The sequence below is a fragment of the Rhinatrema bivittatum genome, chromosome 4 (genome assembly GCF_901001135.1).
Source record: "Rhinatrema bivittatum chromosome 4, aRhiBiv1.1, whole genome shotgun sequence".
Lineage (NCBI taxonomy): Eukaryota > Metazoa > Chordata > Amphibia > Gymnophiona > Rhinatrematidae > Rhinatrema > Rhinatrema bivittatum.
Genome location: NC_042618.1, coordinates 109928017 through 109944428, shown reverse-complemented (window position 1 = coordinate 109944428; position 16412 = coordinate 109928017). Strand labels below are relative to the sequence as shown.

Sequence of the window (16412 nt, the reverse complement as noted above, 5' to 3'; positions counted from 1 at the left end):
CCAAAATCGTCAATTTATCATTGACCGAAGGCTACCACCCCAAATGCCTCAAATCTGCTGTCATCAAACCAATCCTCAAAAAGAACAACCTGGATCCAGAAATCCTCACCAACTACCGCCCCATATCAAACCTTTCATTCCTAGCCAAAACCATTGAAAAAGTTGTACACACCCAACTAGATGATTATCTGGAGTCAAACAACATCCTACATCCATCCCAATTTGGATTTAGAAAAAACCTAAATACAGAATCTCTCCTCATCTCCCTAAATGACATTATCATCAGAGGCTTTGACAAAGGTGAAAAATACCTACTCATACTCCTTGACCTCTCAGCCTCTTTCGACACAGTAAACCACAATATACTGTTAGAACGACTGTCAAATATTGGCCTTTCTGGTACTACATTACAATGGTTCTCGTCCTACCTCTCTGAACGTACATATCAAGTAGTGATCAACACCCCATCAAAAATGATTGACCTCAAAACTGGAGTTCCCCAAGGTTCAGCCTTATCTGCTACCCTCTTCAACATATACCTCCTACCCATCTGCCAATTGCTAAAAGATCATGGAATCTCACATTTCCTCTACGCTGATGACATTCAGCTTCTAATTCCCATACAAAACTCAACTGAAGACGCATACAAAAAAACCTCAGATATACTTATCTCAATCAAGCATCTACTAAACTCCCTGAAACTCATAATCAACTTTGACAAAACTGAAATCATACTCATGGATAAAAAACCCAATCCAACTCCGCCACCCCTGACAATACTAGATAAATGATAACGATAATCCCTACCACCCATACCAGGAACCTTGGAGTTACCATCGATGCTGATCTCTCTTTCAAATCCCACATAGTAAATAAAACGAAAGAAGGATACCACAAGCTACTAACCCTAAGACATATAAAGCCGTTTCTCAACCCTTCTGACTTCAGAACCGTCCTGCAGCTGCTTATTTTCTCCACCTTCGATTACTGCAACTCATTACTTACTGGAATCCCTTCATCATCCCTCAAACCACTCCAAATACTGCAGAATTCAGCTGCCAGAATCCTTACAGGAAAAAAAAGAAACGACCACATAACACCCATTTTATCCTCTCTTCACTGGCTACCTATTTCTGCACGAATTACTGCACGAATTACCTTAGGGGTTCGGCTTGATAACCTCTTCAACTTAAAATTGTTCGTCCTCAACACAACTAAAGAATGTTTTTTCAAACTCCAAGTTCTTAAAAATCTGAAACCTCTCCTTCATTTCAGCGACTTCCGTTTAGTAGTTCAGTCTATCATCCTTACAAAGCTAGACTACTGCAATTCTCTTCTCCTAGGCCTCCCAGCGACAACGATCAAACCCTTACAGATGGTTCAGAATGCTGTGGCTAGGATTCTCACCAACTCAAATAAAAGAGCCCACATCACACCCATCCTACACGGTCTTCACTGGCTTCCTATAAAATCCAGATTTCCTTCAAAGCGTTAATGATGATCCACAAGGACATTATCGGCATCGCCCACCTCAATCTAAGCTCTCAACTCCGCCCTCACACATCAGAAAGACCCATCAGAAACGCTTACAAATGATCTCTATATGCACCACCGGTCAAAACCTCATTAAGAAAACGCGCAATCTCTACAGCCGAACCCACCCTTTGGAACTCTCTGCCTCCGGAGCTTCGCCAAGAACCCTGTCATCAAACACCTCAAAACATGGCTCTTTAGACAAGCCTTCCCGGAGTCTCAAGAACACGCTGACACTGGTCAAAGGGCATAACAGTCCATTACGGGATCCATGATCGTCCTACAGCCTTAGCATGGTCCGCCCTCTCACCTTCCTCTTCCTCCTTCCCCTTCCGTCCACGTGCTCCCATTACCCCACTCTACCCTTGACACCTGCACCCTGCCCCTCCTTTCACACCCTGCGTCATCCTCTACCAATATTAACTCTATTATTTTCTTAGGAGTTAACTCTCAATCAGTATACCTAGTAGCTAATGCTATGTTCTCACACCCTGGTTTAATCTTCTACGTACTTACTTCCCTTAGGGCCCATTTTCGCCTGATTTGGATAGTCCATAGGCTACTAGCGATACCCTAGTAGACTCTCTATTTTATGTGACGCCCATCAACGTTGTTCGCTGCCCCATTTATTATTATATGTTCGCTGTTCCATCTATTATTTATGTTACGCCTATTTATGTTCGCTGTTCCATTTATTATTTATGTTACGCCTATTAACACTGTTTGCTGTTCCATTTATGATTTATTATTATTTACTTTCTATTTATCAGATGCCTTGTTTAATGTAACACCTTAGCCGCGAATGTTCTGTTATAATGGAAACAGATATGATTTGATATTCTTTCAAGAATGTCGGTATATAAAAATTCTAAATAAATAAATAAATAAATAAATAAATAAATCAGTGACCATCATTCATAAAATCCTAAATGATGATCTTCATGGACTAAAAGGCTTAAACATAACCCACCAAAACCCACAAAGAAACCTACGCTCTAACAACGCAGGATTCTTAAACATCCCCACCTTAAGAGACGCTCATCTTTCAACTACACGAGAAAGAGCATTTTCCATTGCCTCCCCCAAAATTTGGAACACCCTACCCAAAGAACTGAGGACCCAGCACATCCTGAAAACATTTAAAAAAAGACCTAAAAACATTTTTATTCCGCAAACTCTATTCTAACTATCTGACACCTGATCATCCCAGCCCTCAACAGAACTTGCAAGCATAATCCCCCTCTTCATGCTCTCCTGATGTACCCTCCTTTTTCACCCCTCCCTGCTCTCTCACTCGATTCATTAAGTTCATTGAAAATGTTCTCCTCACTATTCTGTTATTCAACTACTAAGAAAAAATGTTTACTGTTCACAATACTCTACTGTTCCCAACTACCATGTTAACTCCATTTGATTGTATGCTAATTGCATATTTTGTATGATAATTGCATATTTTGTAAACCGTTATGATGGCTCTACCGAATAACGGTATATAAAACTCTACAAATAAATAAATATATGCCTGGCATCCTCGTGCAACTCACTGTGCGCATGGCACCTATGCGCGCGCCGCTGTGCGCACAACTATGTTATGCGCCCGGCTTGCTTCTGTGCAAAGGGCGATCAAGGGGGGAAAATGGCGCCAGCGACCACGTGATTAAGATGGCGACCTCCCCGGAGGGTCTCCACGTGGGAGGACCCTGAAGCCTGATCGGGGTCTAGCCTGAAGGGGCTGCTCAATCGATGGGACACATGCCGATGGGCGATCTGTGCGGCTATCCGAGCCTCAGAGACTGAAGACTTAAAAGTTTTCTACCTTACCTTGTCTCGGCGCTTCCTGGTCTCATGCCGGGCGGTCTCCGGCTGTGGGGGGAAGAGGGAAATACCTTCACCACCGCGCTCAGTCTTGCACCTGCTGCCTCTCAGCCGCTCCCTCCTGGGGGCCAAGTCCACGCCGGGAACCGGCTGCCGGACAGAGGGATCACGGAAATCACCTCAGGAATTCGACTGGGGGAGGGACCCTTACGTATCACCGCAGGAGAGCGGGGCTAGTCTTGTAGAGGTAAGATTTTGAATTTCTTTCTTTAGTTTGGATGTCCTAATGCTGAGCGAGCATGTGTAGAGTCCCAAACTGCTAAGGAGACTGAGGAATACAGAAGAGCTTCCTGCAGGGGTATATGTAGTGCTGACGTCAGATTGAAATCTGACTCCGTCTCCAACTGCTATCAGGAGCACACTACACTCATTGGTCCTGAGTCCATCTGCTACACGCTACGAAATTGTCAGTTTTCTTTTATTACACTGAACAGTCAAAGACTGTTGGGTACCCTCTGCTCAGGAAAAATAATAGTCTACAGCCACCACAGCATACTTCTCCCAGACACCTTGATGGTCAACTCCATGTTACCACAACCCACCGGGCAAACGCTTTGGCTAATGCCACCCAATACTCCTTACAATAGCAAGCCAAAATATTTGTGCCGTTATAATATTTCTTGAAGCATACACGTGTATATTTTACACTCAAAATAATCATGACTTCAAATAAACACCCAGAATTAAGCCTGGAGGCAGGTACTTCATAAAGTATGCATACATACTGTTTTGAAAATACTTACCTGAGAGTGTACTTGGAATCGCCAGTTTACCAACACCTCCACCAGTCCACCCAGACCTTCTAGCACTTCACCCTGAATCCTCACCAGTTCATTAAGACCTCCCACCCAAAAACTGTAGACAACAGACGAGTCCGATTTCACTTGCATGAGTCAATTAAAAGATGTACAAGTTGCCAAATAAATTTGGTAATGTACACATATCTCATAAAACAACAACTATCGCATGTACTTCTGAACCCTGCCCTGGAGCTCCCCTAGATTTTCCCTCCCCCCCCCCCCCCCCACCCCACCAATATGTACAAGTAAAACTGAACATATGTGCATACTCTTGATATTAATAAAATAGCATGTTTATGCATATATGCTACTTATGCATGGAATCCCTTTGAAAATTCACCTTAATGATGGCAAATAAATGTTAAGCTATACTATTCCATTTTTCAGGTAACAATTCCAAATATTATTCTCAATCAACTTAAAAAGCTAGAATATAGCATCTCTACCTAATCAACTCGAGAAAGCCAAAACCATCAACACATTACAGTAGTTCATTCACATAACCATCACTACTGTTCAGTCTTGTTTTCATTTTCCAAGTGATAATAGAATGTACATGTTATTCTTTAAGCAATGCTTTCTAATTAATCGGGTAAAATGACAATTTAAAAGGAAAGGAATAAAACAGTTTTGACATACCTATTGGCCTCTGAGCTCGAACGTTTGAGTTTGTGAGAGCAGGTTTCATGCTATCACTGATAGTAGTGCTAGTAGAAAAGTCAGAAGCAGTAGTTTTGACAGAAGCTGCATTTGATGCTACCTTTGAGATCACAGTACTTAGTGTGGATATATCCAAAACCGTTGGCCGCAGTCTACCTGTAATGTAGGCAGCTAGTCGATTAGCTGGATGTAGAGCACCCATTTGCCCCAACAACAGCTTTGCCTGGGGGTAGCTTTTACCATTGACCTTAAAAATATAGAAAATGAGAAGAAGAGTATGAAAACCTTTACTATTTTCCCATATTATATGGCCAACCTCTCCCATTATGAATTGTTATCTAGTATAATGAATACCAAACAGAAGAACTGATAAAAAAAAAAAAGCTATTGACATTTAAAAACATATCTTAAGTAATTACTGTGCTTTGTGTTCACTCACATTGTATGATCAGAACATTTTCCATTGGTTGCAAACGTGATTTGGAAAGGAGATTGCTTGGCTAGGAAAAGTGAAATGGCAAACATTTTATTAGGGAAAATTCAAGGCAAGAGCCTGCTCTTCTGCTCATATCTAATTTTTCAATTAAATGAAATAGTACTAATAGATAAGAATTGTGTCTAGTTTCTTTTCAGTTGCTTGCCAACAAACAAAATAACAGAGTGTGAGTGGCAGTATAATACAAATGAATAGCTTGGAACAGGGGAAAAGCTACCTGAATAAGGCCAGATGGATTTAAGTTGGGTTTGCACTTGTATGCTACCAACCGGCCTGCAGGAGAGAGACCTGTGTAGAAAGGTAGACCTTTGCCTCCATGAAGTTTTTCCAGCAATTGGTCTGTGTTTTCTGTCCGCAGGAATTTTACAGTTTCCTCCCTCTTATGAGATGCTGCACAGGGGCTGGGTATGTCTGAAACAGACTTTTCACCATCATCATCTTTGCCCTGGTAAGAAGGCATAGATATTTTCACTCTGGAGTAGAGGGAAGCAGTTTGCTCATCACAAGGCTTGTGCTCAGATGCCAGTTCAATAGTAAGGTTCCCCACCTTGAGGGACTGTGGCACACTGTTGTTCATATGCTGCGGAAGGATGCTAAGGATTTTGCCGCCATCTTCCTCCCAGCTGCAGTCTGATACAATTTCAATCAGTTTGGTTGGTACTTCTTGATGAGTAACAGAGGAGAAAATATCTGTACCACTGCGAAACAATTTCAAGTCATTTTCTGAGAAAAGGAAAAACAAAGATGTGTTGTCAAGGTTAAGGTAAATGTATTTCATTTCAAAATACAACTTCCTGTTCTGTTCTTCCTTCCTAATTAACAGGATAGAAGGAAGACTGTCAACAGGAATAGTTTTCTCAAGATCTCTAAAATTCATCATCTTGGTAGTTCAACAATATTCCTTCGTCGTTAAAGCAGATACATAGCAATATATTGCTATGCATCTCAAAAAAGATATAATTGCGATGGAGAAGGTACAGAGAAGGGCTACAAAAATGATAAGGGGAATGGAACAGCTCCCCTATGAGGAAAGACTAAAGAGGTTAGGACTTTTCAGCTTGGAGAAGAGATGACTGAGGGGGGATATGATAGAGGTGTTTAAAATCATGAGAGGTCTAGAACGGGTAGATGTGAATCGGTTATTTACTCTTTCGGATAATAGAAAGACTAGGGGGCACTCCATGAAGTTAGCATGGGGCACATTTAAAACTAATCGGAGAAAGTTCTTTTTTACTCAACGCACAATTAAACTCTGGAATTTGTTGCCAAAGTATGTGGTTAGTGCAGTTAGTATAGCTGTGTTTAAAAAAGGATTGGATAAGTTCTTGGAGGAGAAGTCCATTACCTGCTATTAAGTTCACTTAGAGAATAGCCACTGCCATTAGCAATGGTAACATGGAATAGACTTGGTTTTTGGGTACTTGTGGCCTGGATTGGCCATTGTTGGAGGCAGGATGCTGGGCTTGATGGACCCCTGGTCTGACCCAGTATGGCATTTTCTTTTGTTCTTATTTCAAAGTGAAACAGCAAAGTGAAAGATAAAAAAAACTGCAACTTACCTTTTAATTTTACACACTTAAGTATTTATCATAAAATTCATGCTTTTTTTGTTAGTATGTGTGCTGTTTGAGCAACAGTATAGCAATGTTTTTACTGTATCAATATCTAGCTCAAGTTTCTTGAAGATGGGCTTTAGCTATTTTTTTTAATTAATTCTTGCTCTATGTCAATTTTGAGCTTCATTTTAGGGTAATCCTGCTTTCTTTATCATCCTGTTACACCAGTCCAGACACATGGGTTTATGATACCCTGCCAGCAGATGGAGACAGAAAACACAATTTTTCATGGGACAGGATTGACCTGCGTTCATTCACAGCGCCTCTGAGAGAAACACCGAGGCCACCAGCAGCTTTAAGCTGCGGGATCTGCTACAGAGACTTTTGCTCCGAACCCTTACCTTCAACTTCGGAAGCCTACGTTCCATCTCGCTGACCTGTTCCCCTCTCAGCTGCTGATTGTTTACTCCATCTAAGGGCGCTGAGAGGGCCATAAGGCGGCACAGCGCTTCCGGCGTCGCGCGCCGAAGGAGCGCGACAAAGGGGCCCGCCCCTTTGTGCGCCCAGTTAATATAATCATATAGTAAATACATTAACCATATTATGTGTATCTCTTTTGTCCCTGAAGGTACTATCCCCATCTGTTTACATAACGGCAGATACAGCTGGAATAATACGAGGAGGCAACATCCCGGCAGAACAGTAAGAAATCGGAACATTAACAACTTAATCAAACTATCTTGCAACAACATGGCATCAGTTACTGACTGTCTAATTTTTTCATTATTACTGTTTAATGCTCAATCACTAACAAAAAAATCAGTGATTGTTTCGGACTTATTGCAAGATGAGTCCCCTGACTTTATAGCCATTACAGAGACCTGGCTGAAACAAACTGATTCGGTCATTTTAAATCAACTTGTGAATGAGGATTATGAGACTTTTTCGGTGCCTAGACAGGCTAAGAGAGGGGAGGGATATTACTGATTGCTAAAAAAAAGCTTAAAGATGAATATTCTATCCACGGAAATAGTTCCAAATCATGAAATTGCACTGTTTGAAAGTAATGCTATACAAATCTGTTTAGTTTATTGTCCGCCAGGGTTATTGGATTTGAACGTTTCCCCAATTATTGAATTTTTAACAATGCATGTAAAACCAGATATGCCTTCAATAATTTTAGGCGATTTTAATTTGCATATGGACAAAGTTCCACTATCCTCAACCTGTGAAACTTTCTCCGAAGCTCTGGTAGCACTAGGTTATTGCCTATTGAGTAAAGATCCGACTCATAGATATGGGCATGCATTAGATTTAATTTTCTATAATGGGTTAGTAAAATTTGAGGTACCTCCAACTATTGTTCCAGTCCCTTGGTCAGATCACTATCTAATTCGGACCAGTTTTAAATGTGCCATAGATTTGAGTAGTACAATTAGGGAAGCTGAGAAATTTAATTGGCGCCCTGCATATAATAGAGAAGAATTAAGTAATGAACTTATTACAAAATTAGAACATATTGACCAATCCTCAGCAGACTTGGCAGTTGACTCCTGGCAAACCATCACTGAGGAAATAGCAAATAGAATTAATCCGGTGCGCACAAAAACTACTGTGAGGAAAAAGAAGGTTAATCCCTGGTATAATGAACTAATAAGAGATAGGAAAAAATCATTGAGGAAAAAGGAAAAGAGGTGGAGAAAGTCTAGAGCGACAGAAGCACATACAGAGTATAGACTGGAGTTAGAAAATTACAAGAAATTAATAGATTCAACTAAAAGGGAATATTTTGGGGCAAGGATCCATAAATATTCCAATAATTTTAAGGAGCTATTTAATATTGTTTCAAGTTAACTAAAGATCCTAAACAAGCAGATATAAATTTAGACAAAAATCGCTGCAATGAATTGGCATACTTCTTTAAAGAAAAAATTGAGAAGCTGCTCACTAATTTTGACAGCATCTCACAGCAGACCATAATCCTGGACACTAAAGATTATAATAAATGGGAAAGTTTTGAAGAAACCCTGGAAATAGAAGTTGAGCCCCTACTTAAATCAATGAATCACGCAAGTCATCCTCTTGATACTATAAGTATTTCTGATCTAAAATTGATCCCAGAGGTAATAGTTCCAGTCCTCACAAAATTAATTAATATATGTTTGATGGAAGGAACGCTTCCCTCAAATCTAAAAGGGGCCATAGTGCGCCCCATCCTTAAAAAAAAGAATTCGGACCCGTCTATTTTGAACAATTATCGGCCAGTATCTAATCTTTCTTTTTTGGCCAAATTAATAGAAAAAACAGTTCTGAAGCAATTAAACTATCATCTTGAAAGTAATGATATTTTATATCCTACACAATTTGGATTTAGACGTCATTTTAGCACTGAGACCCTGTTGTTGTCCCTCTCAGATACTGTGTTAAGAGGAATGGATCACGGGAAGGCCTACTTGTTGATTTTATTAGATTTATCGGCAGCGTTCGATACGGTGAATCACCAAATTTTAATTACAAGACTAACTGAAATAGGAGTGTCAGGAACAGTTCTGAAATGGTTTGCATCTTTTTTGTCTAACCGTTTCTTTCAGGTACAGGTACAGAATACATGCTCTAGTAAAATGGACTTAAGTACAGGTGTTCCACAGGGTTCTGCGCTATCACCCCCATTGTTCAATATCTATATGTTGCCAATTTGTCGGTTACTATCAGGTTTGGGTCTACAATATTTTTTGTATGCAGATGACATCCAAATTTTATTGCCAATAGAAAATTCGGTAGAAGAGACATGTAAACTTCTTTCAATATATCTGAAGGCAATTAAACAGGTCCTTGATCAGTTGAAACTTGTACTCAACATGGAAAAAACAGAGATTATTATATTAGAGAGAAAGATCTCCCCCAGGGACATAAGCCAGATAAAACTTCAGGATAATATCACCTTACAATTTTCAGAGACAGTTAGGGATCTAGGATTTATAATCGACCCAGAATTCTCGTTTAAAAAAACATGTCCTTGCAAAAGTGAGAGAGGGTTATGCAAAATTATTGATGTTAAGAAGACTAAAGCCATTACTGGAGACAAACGATTTTCGCACAGTATTACAGACCCTTATCTTTGGAAGCCTGGACTATTGTAACTCCCTCTTGTTGGGACTGCCTGCATCCACTATTCGACCATTGCAGGTATTGCAGAATGCGGCGGCTAGAGTCCTGACGGGGGTGAGAAAAAACGAACACATTACACCTACACTGATTAGTTTACACTGGCTGCCAATAGAGTATCGCATTAAATTTAAGGCCATGTGCATTCTGCATAAACTAATTTTTGCAGAACAGGTAGATTGGCTGAATGCAGCCATTAAACTACATGTCCCCCAAAGGAATCTGCGCTCAGCGAATAAGGGTTTGCTTTCCCTACCAACAGTTCAGTCAGCACATCTTAATCAGGTTAGAGAAAGAGCCCTATCTTTGGCTGGCCCAGGAATATGGAACGCACTCCCAGCTCCGCTAAGACTAGAACAAAATTTTAAAAAGTTTAAACGGGAACTTAAAACCTGGTTTTTTACAAAAGCGTATACAGAATAAGTTAATTACTGTTGCACACTAGTTGTATGGAAGCAGAAAGGGGGAGGAGGTTGAATCTGAATCAAACTTTATTTTAAAATTTTATTAGGATTTTAGATATATTTTACACACTGAAGAAGAATTTGGAGTGTCGTATATTTTATAACTTTTTAATGGGTAATTTTAGCTGCAAAAATTTAGTCATAAGTTTTATACTGTATGTTAATTAATTTTATATATGATATGTTAATTATTATTTGTTGTAAACCGTTCCGATAGATTCTGAGGGACGGAATATAAAAGATGTTAAATAAATAAATAAATAAATAAATAAATAAATAAATAAACAAACATCATCGCTGGCATTAGTAGTAGTACAGCACAAAGAATTGTGAGTAATCCCTATCGCCAGCAGATGGCACAGACTGGTTGGTTCAGCAGGATCTTAGGCTCCTAGGGCTGGGTCAAGCCTCCCCTGGTTTGAGACAGAACTAGTCTCCCTTCCAAGCAAGGTCAGTTTGTCCTGGTCATAGGAAGGTCCTTGGCTCCTGGAACAATTTTTAATTCCTGAGAGAGCATTGTCCAGACTCTCAGGAGTTTCTCTGAACAAGCAGGGTTTTATAGCAACCTGGTGCCTCATTTCAAGTAAAGGTTGAGGGTGCAGGATTTTTCTCTCCTCCTCCCTTTTTCCCCCCTGATACCTCAGACCATTGTCTTCTAGAGGTAAGTCAGCAGCAACACACAGTCAGCAATTTAAAAAAAAAAAAAAAGAAATAAAAATGCAGCTGTTTTTCTTTTTCTTAGATTACTGTGGCGCTCTTGGCAGGATCTGAAGACTGAGGCCGTTTCAGTGGCTGCTGACAGCAGAGACTGGATAAGAGGAATAGGTTTGCGTCATTTCGTTGGTGCTACAGGAAAGTGGGGGACCTCCAATGGGGGTGAGGAGTTCCTTGTAGTTGCTTTTCACTCTGGCCTATCAGTTAGTGTCTAGACTAGAACAGGGCTGTTGTGACAGCCAGCATAATTTGGGCTCTTCTAGCTCCACATGTCCTTCCTACAATGCATCAACCTCTACGGTGGTTTCAGGTGTATCTTCTGAGTAGTAGTCAATTGCCATGGCTATGACCCACAGAAGAACTCTCATTCTCTGGGATCAAATCTATTTCTGCTAAGGAAGCTGGCCTGTATATGTATTTATTTAAAATAATTTATTACTCTCTCCATCCAGAAGGCCTGAGCTAGACTTTTTCACTCTTGTTAATAGCTGTAGAAGAATCTACTCCACTCACTGGAACCTGGATCACCATGGGACTTCAGGTGCCCCCCCCCTTGCCTGCTTGCATATGCCACCGATGTAGCATTGTCTGAGAACACCTGAATTGCGACTCCCTTCACTAAAGGAAGAAAATGCAGCTAAGTGAATTCAATAGCGCTGGGCTCCAGCCTGTTTAAGGACAACAATGCTTCTTCTTTGGACCACAATTCTTGCTCCACACGGTCAAGACAATGAAATTCCTAGCCTACTAAGCTTACATCTTATGTTACTATTATCCACCTGGGAGGCTCCAGATCCTTCCCTTCAAAAGATTCATAGAAGACCAATCTTGTAATCCTGCAAATGCAGGGACCACTGAGTCAAGACAATAACACAGTAAATGATGGCAGAAAAAGACAAGCTGCTCCATCCAGTCTGCCCCGACTAGTTTCCTCCTCTGTTTATCTATCACTTTGGTTACATATGCATATAAAATTTCCATGCTTAAATTTATCTGCTTATCTACTCAAGTTTAGTTTAATTTATTTGATTTTCTATTCTATCTTTTCAAAAAATAAGAGCAGCTTACATCTAAAGATAAAAGACATCAGAAGAGTCCATATGTTAACTCTGGCCCACTGAATTACAACTAGCGTGATTGCCATGCAAGACAGAACTTGAGTAATCCCTCAACCTGGGAGCCTTTCAATCCACAAATTCTCACACCTGAGCTAACTTGTTGACTTTCTCCTAGTTCATAAAGACACTGCCCAGGCTTGTATCAAACTGAGCCCCCAAATTATTACAAGCCTGGAAACCCGAAGGGCATCTGGGCAGACCCAGGGCGATCTCGGAACAGAGTACCAAGCACCCAACTGATGTATGATTACCCCAGCTATGAGTACATATGCTTCCTCTCCTAAGGGAGCACGCGGCCCAGCAATGGTCAACATTGCATGACCCAGGGCTCATTTGTCCACAGGCAGGTGATCCAGAGAAAGAGCGAAGAATAGCTTGCACGCTACCATGAGCAGAGGGCAGTGCCTCTGTTGCGGGGTACTCGGCCCCCAACTCCATCGCATGAACACCCAGCTGATGGCGTGAAACGCTACAGGAGGGCCCCTGCAGGCAAGAATGACTAATGATAGTGATCTTTAAGAAAGATGCCCACAGAGTCCAGCAGATACCAAAGTGACTCCCAAACAAGGGAAACCTAGAATCACCGGGGAGCAACACTGGACAGGCTCCCTCGTGTTTAGAGAGCCCAAGGAAAGTGCTATCCTTAACTATTCTTGGGCTGGCACTAGGCAGTGTGGCGATTTATGTCCAGGATGGCATAGTGTCCAACAGAATAAACATCCTGCATGAGACTAAATGCACAATCTAATCTTTATGGATAGAAATCCGGCGGCATTTTGTAGGAGTTGGAGTGGTCTAGTGTGTATTGCAGGAATGCCAAGTAAGAGCGCATTACAATAGTCAATCTTGGATAAAATAATAGCTTGGAGGACTGTACGGAAATCATTGAAATGTAGTAGGGGTCTGAGTTTCTTTAATTAATGACTGGAAGGGGGACTGGAAGGGGGACAGTAAGCAAATCCATGGCTCTCGTGCTAAACTTTCAAAAGAGAAAACTTTGATAAAATGAGAAAAATAGTTAGAAAAAAACTGAAAGAAGCAGCTACAAAGGTAAAAAGTGTGCAAGAGTCGTGGACATTGTTAAAAAATACCATCCTAGAAGCACAGTCCAGACATATTCCACACATTAAGAAAGGTGGATGGAAGGCAAAATGATTACCGGCATGGTTAAAAGGTGAGGTGAAAGAAAGCAGAGTTGCTTACCTGTAACAGGTGTTCTCACAGGACAGCAGGATGTTAGTCCTCACATATGGGTGACATCATCAGGATGGAGCCCAATCATGGACCACTTTTGTCAAAGTTTCTAGAACTCTGACTGGTACCTACTGGACATGCCCAGCAATGCACTGACCCTTCATCCAGCAGGGGTCCCCCCTTTAGTTTCGTCTTATAGTAAAAAGTATGTGCGAAAAATCAAATAAGAAAACGTAAACGAACCCAACTCCGCAGGGTGGCGGGCGGGTTTCGTGAGACCTAACATCCTACTGTCCTGTGAGAACACCTGTTACAGGTAAGCAACTCTGCTTTCTCACAGGACAAGCAAGATGTTAGTCCTCACATATAGGCGAGTAACAAGCTGAGGATGCCCGAGCAAAGCACCAAATGCACCCAAAGAAGTGCAACAGGCACAACAACAGGGGTGAAAATTTGGTTATAAGGGCATCCTAAACTCTGAATGGGTCGGTGGAAGGATGTTGGGAAGTTAAACTGAAAAAAAGTTGCATAGAAAGGACTGGCCAAAGATGGAATCCTGTGTGCCAGCCTTACCTAAGCAATAATGGGCTGTGAAAGTATGGAGAGAATTCCAGGTAGCAGCCTTACAAATATCAGTAAGGGGCACCGAACGCACGTGCGCTACTGATGTCGCCATGGTCCTGACCGAGTGTGCTTTCACACGGTCTTCTGGCGGAATGTCTGCTTGTTGGTCGCAAAAAGAAATGCATTCCGCCAACCAGGTTGAGAGGGTCTGCTTTCCCACAGGATTTCCCAATTTGATGGTATCAAAAGAAACAAACAATTGTGGGATTTCCTGTGGGCTGACGTGCGGTCCAGATAGAAAGCTAGAGCACGTTTGCAGTCCAAAGAATGCAGAGCCTGTTCTCCTGGGTTTGAATGGGGCCTGGGAAAAAAGGTAGGTAGGATAATAGATTGGTTAATATGAAATTCTGACACTACCTTCAGCAAAAATTTAGGGTGAGTGCAGAGTACTACCCTGTCATGCAGAATTTTAGTGTAAGGCGGATAGGTAACTAATGCCTGTAATTCACTAACTCTGCGAGCGGACGTGATCGCAAGAAGAAAAACTACCTTCTAGGTGAGATAGCGGAGATCACAGGAGTGGAGAGGTTCAAACAGAGGTTTCATGAGCCATCCCAAAACTACATTAAGATCCCAAACAGGGGCAGGAGGGCGCAGTGGAGGTTTTAAATGGAGCAAGCCTCTCATGAAACGTGATACTAAGGGTTGTGTTGAAATGGAGACATCTCTTATACCCTTATGGTACGCAGACACTGCACTAACATGCACTCAGATAGAGGAAGTTTTTAGGCCTAACTCTGACAGGTGAGTCTAGGCCTAACTCTGACAGGTGAGTCTAGGAACCTCATAGTGGAACAAGTGAAGGGGTCTATGGACATGGAAGTGCACCAGACCATAAACCTCTTCCATTTAGAGCGATAAGACCTTCTTGTTGAAGGCTTTCATGAAGCCACCAGGACTCAGGATACCAACTCTGAAAGGTTAAGAGGTTGGAGTATTAATCTTTCAACATCCAGGCCATCAGAGAAAGAGCCTGGAGGTTGGGGTGACATAGGTACCCTTTGTTCTGAGTTATTAGAAGGGGATCCTGGAGTCCACGTGACCTGATGAGAGGGTAAGGCTGCAAGCAGACCGCGCTCCCGGTTCCCCCGCCGAAAATCCGTTTTTGTTTGGGCCTTTCCGACGCAACGTGGCGACGCCAGAAGCTCCGGGGCCAACCCAAAAAACAATCGTGTCGTTTTTTCCCCGCGGCGATCAAAAAATGTCAGCGAAACCACAAAGAAAAGAAAAAGCTTCGGGTCGACAACCCGATAACAAAATGGCCGCCGGACTGCCGAGCCCTTGCGCAGTCAGTCCCGATACACCAGCAACAACTGTGGATCTGGTGGGGGAAGTCTCACATGCTGTGGTGCAAGCGTTGGAGCCAAGATTTTGTAACTTGCTCCAAAAGATCAATTCGGGAAATGAGACGCTGCAACAAATAAAGACCCAGGTGGCAGACACCCAACAAAGAATAGCTGATGTAGAGACTGAGACGCAGCATTTGCTTCAGAAGCAAGAAACCCTGATGAAACAAGTCTCCACCCTGGAAAACAAAGTAGAGGACCTGGAAAACAGGTCCAGGAGGAACAACATCAGGTTAGTGGGGATCCCAGAATCAGTGCCGGATAGGGAACTGGCTAAGCTGTTGGAAACATGGCTGCTACAAGAGCTGGGTCTATCAGCCTTAGCAGATAAAATTGTGGTTGAAAGAGCGCACCAATTGGGGATTAAAAAACCCGAAACCCCAAAGCCAAGAGTGGTAATTGCCAGAGTCCTCAATTTTTGCCATAAAACTGAAATACTGCAGGCCTACAGGAGCTGTGCTGGTTTACTATATGAAGGTCACAAAATAATGATTTTCCAAGATTACTCTGCAGCGGTGTCTACTAAGCGTCGAGAATTTTCTCCTATTTGTGCTGACCTTTTCAACAGGAAAATTAAATTTACTCTGCAATATCCAGCTAAGCTCCGGCTTGAATACAGAGGGTCATGGCGGAGTTTTGAGTCAGTGGAAGCAGCTAAACAGTTTATTACAGGAACTGTGGACATTCCATGAATCTATTTTCTGGAGCGACATTGCAGCTTCCTGAACTAAGATGGACACTATGCTTTGTTTTGTTTTTTTTTTTACAGGCAGCCTCTCTGAATTTTTAGTTGTTGTCAGGTTTACTAACACTTGCATTCTATTTACCTTCTGGTGGGGGAGCCGGACAGGTACATTAGGTGGACTC

The 16412-nt window shown here is 41.8% G+C and overlaps 1 protein-coding gene across 7 annotated transcripts in view; it reads right to left on the bottom strand.

Moving 5' to 3' along the window:
* MGA (MAX dimerization protein MGA) overlaps positions 1–16412 on the bottom strand; it is a 660453-nt gene that overhangs the window by 347061 nt on the left and 296980 nt on the right. For 6 of the 7 annotated variants that reach the window (XM_029598656.1, XM_029598662.1, XM_029598661.1 and 3 more), the window contains exons 13-14: positions 5582–6087; positions 4848–5115 (exon numbers count right to left, since the gene is read on the bottom strand). In XM_029598656.1, the coding sequence (XP_029454516.1) occupies positions 4848–5115; positions 5582–6087 (774 nt within the window). The remainder of the gene's footprint in view (positions 1–4847; positions 5116–5581; positions 6088–16412) is intronic. The other variant, XM_029598663.1, reaches the window with a different exon arrangement.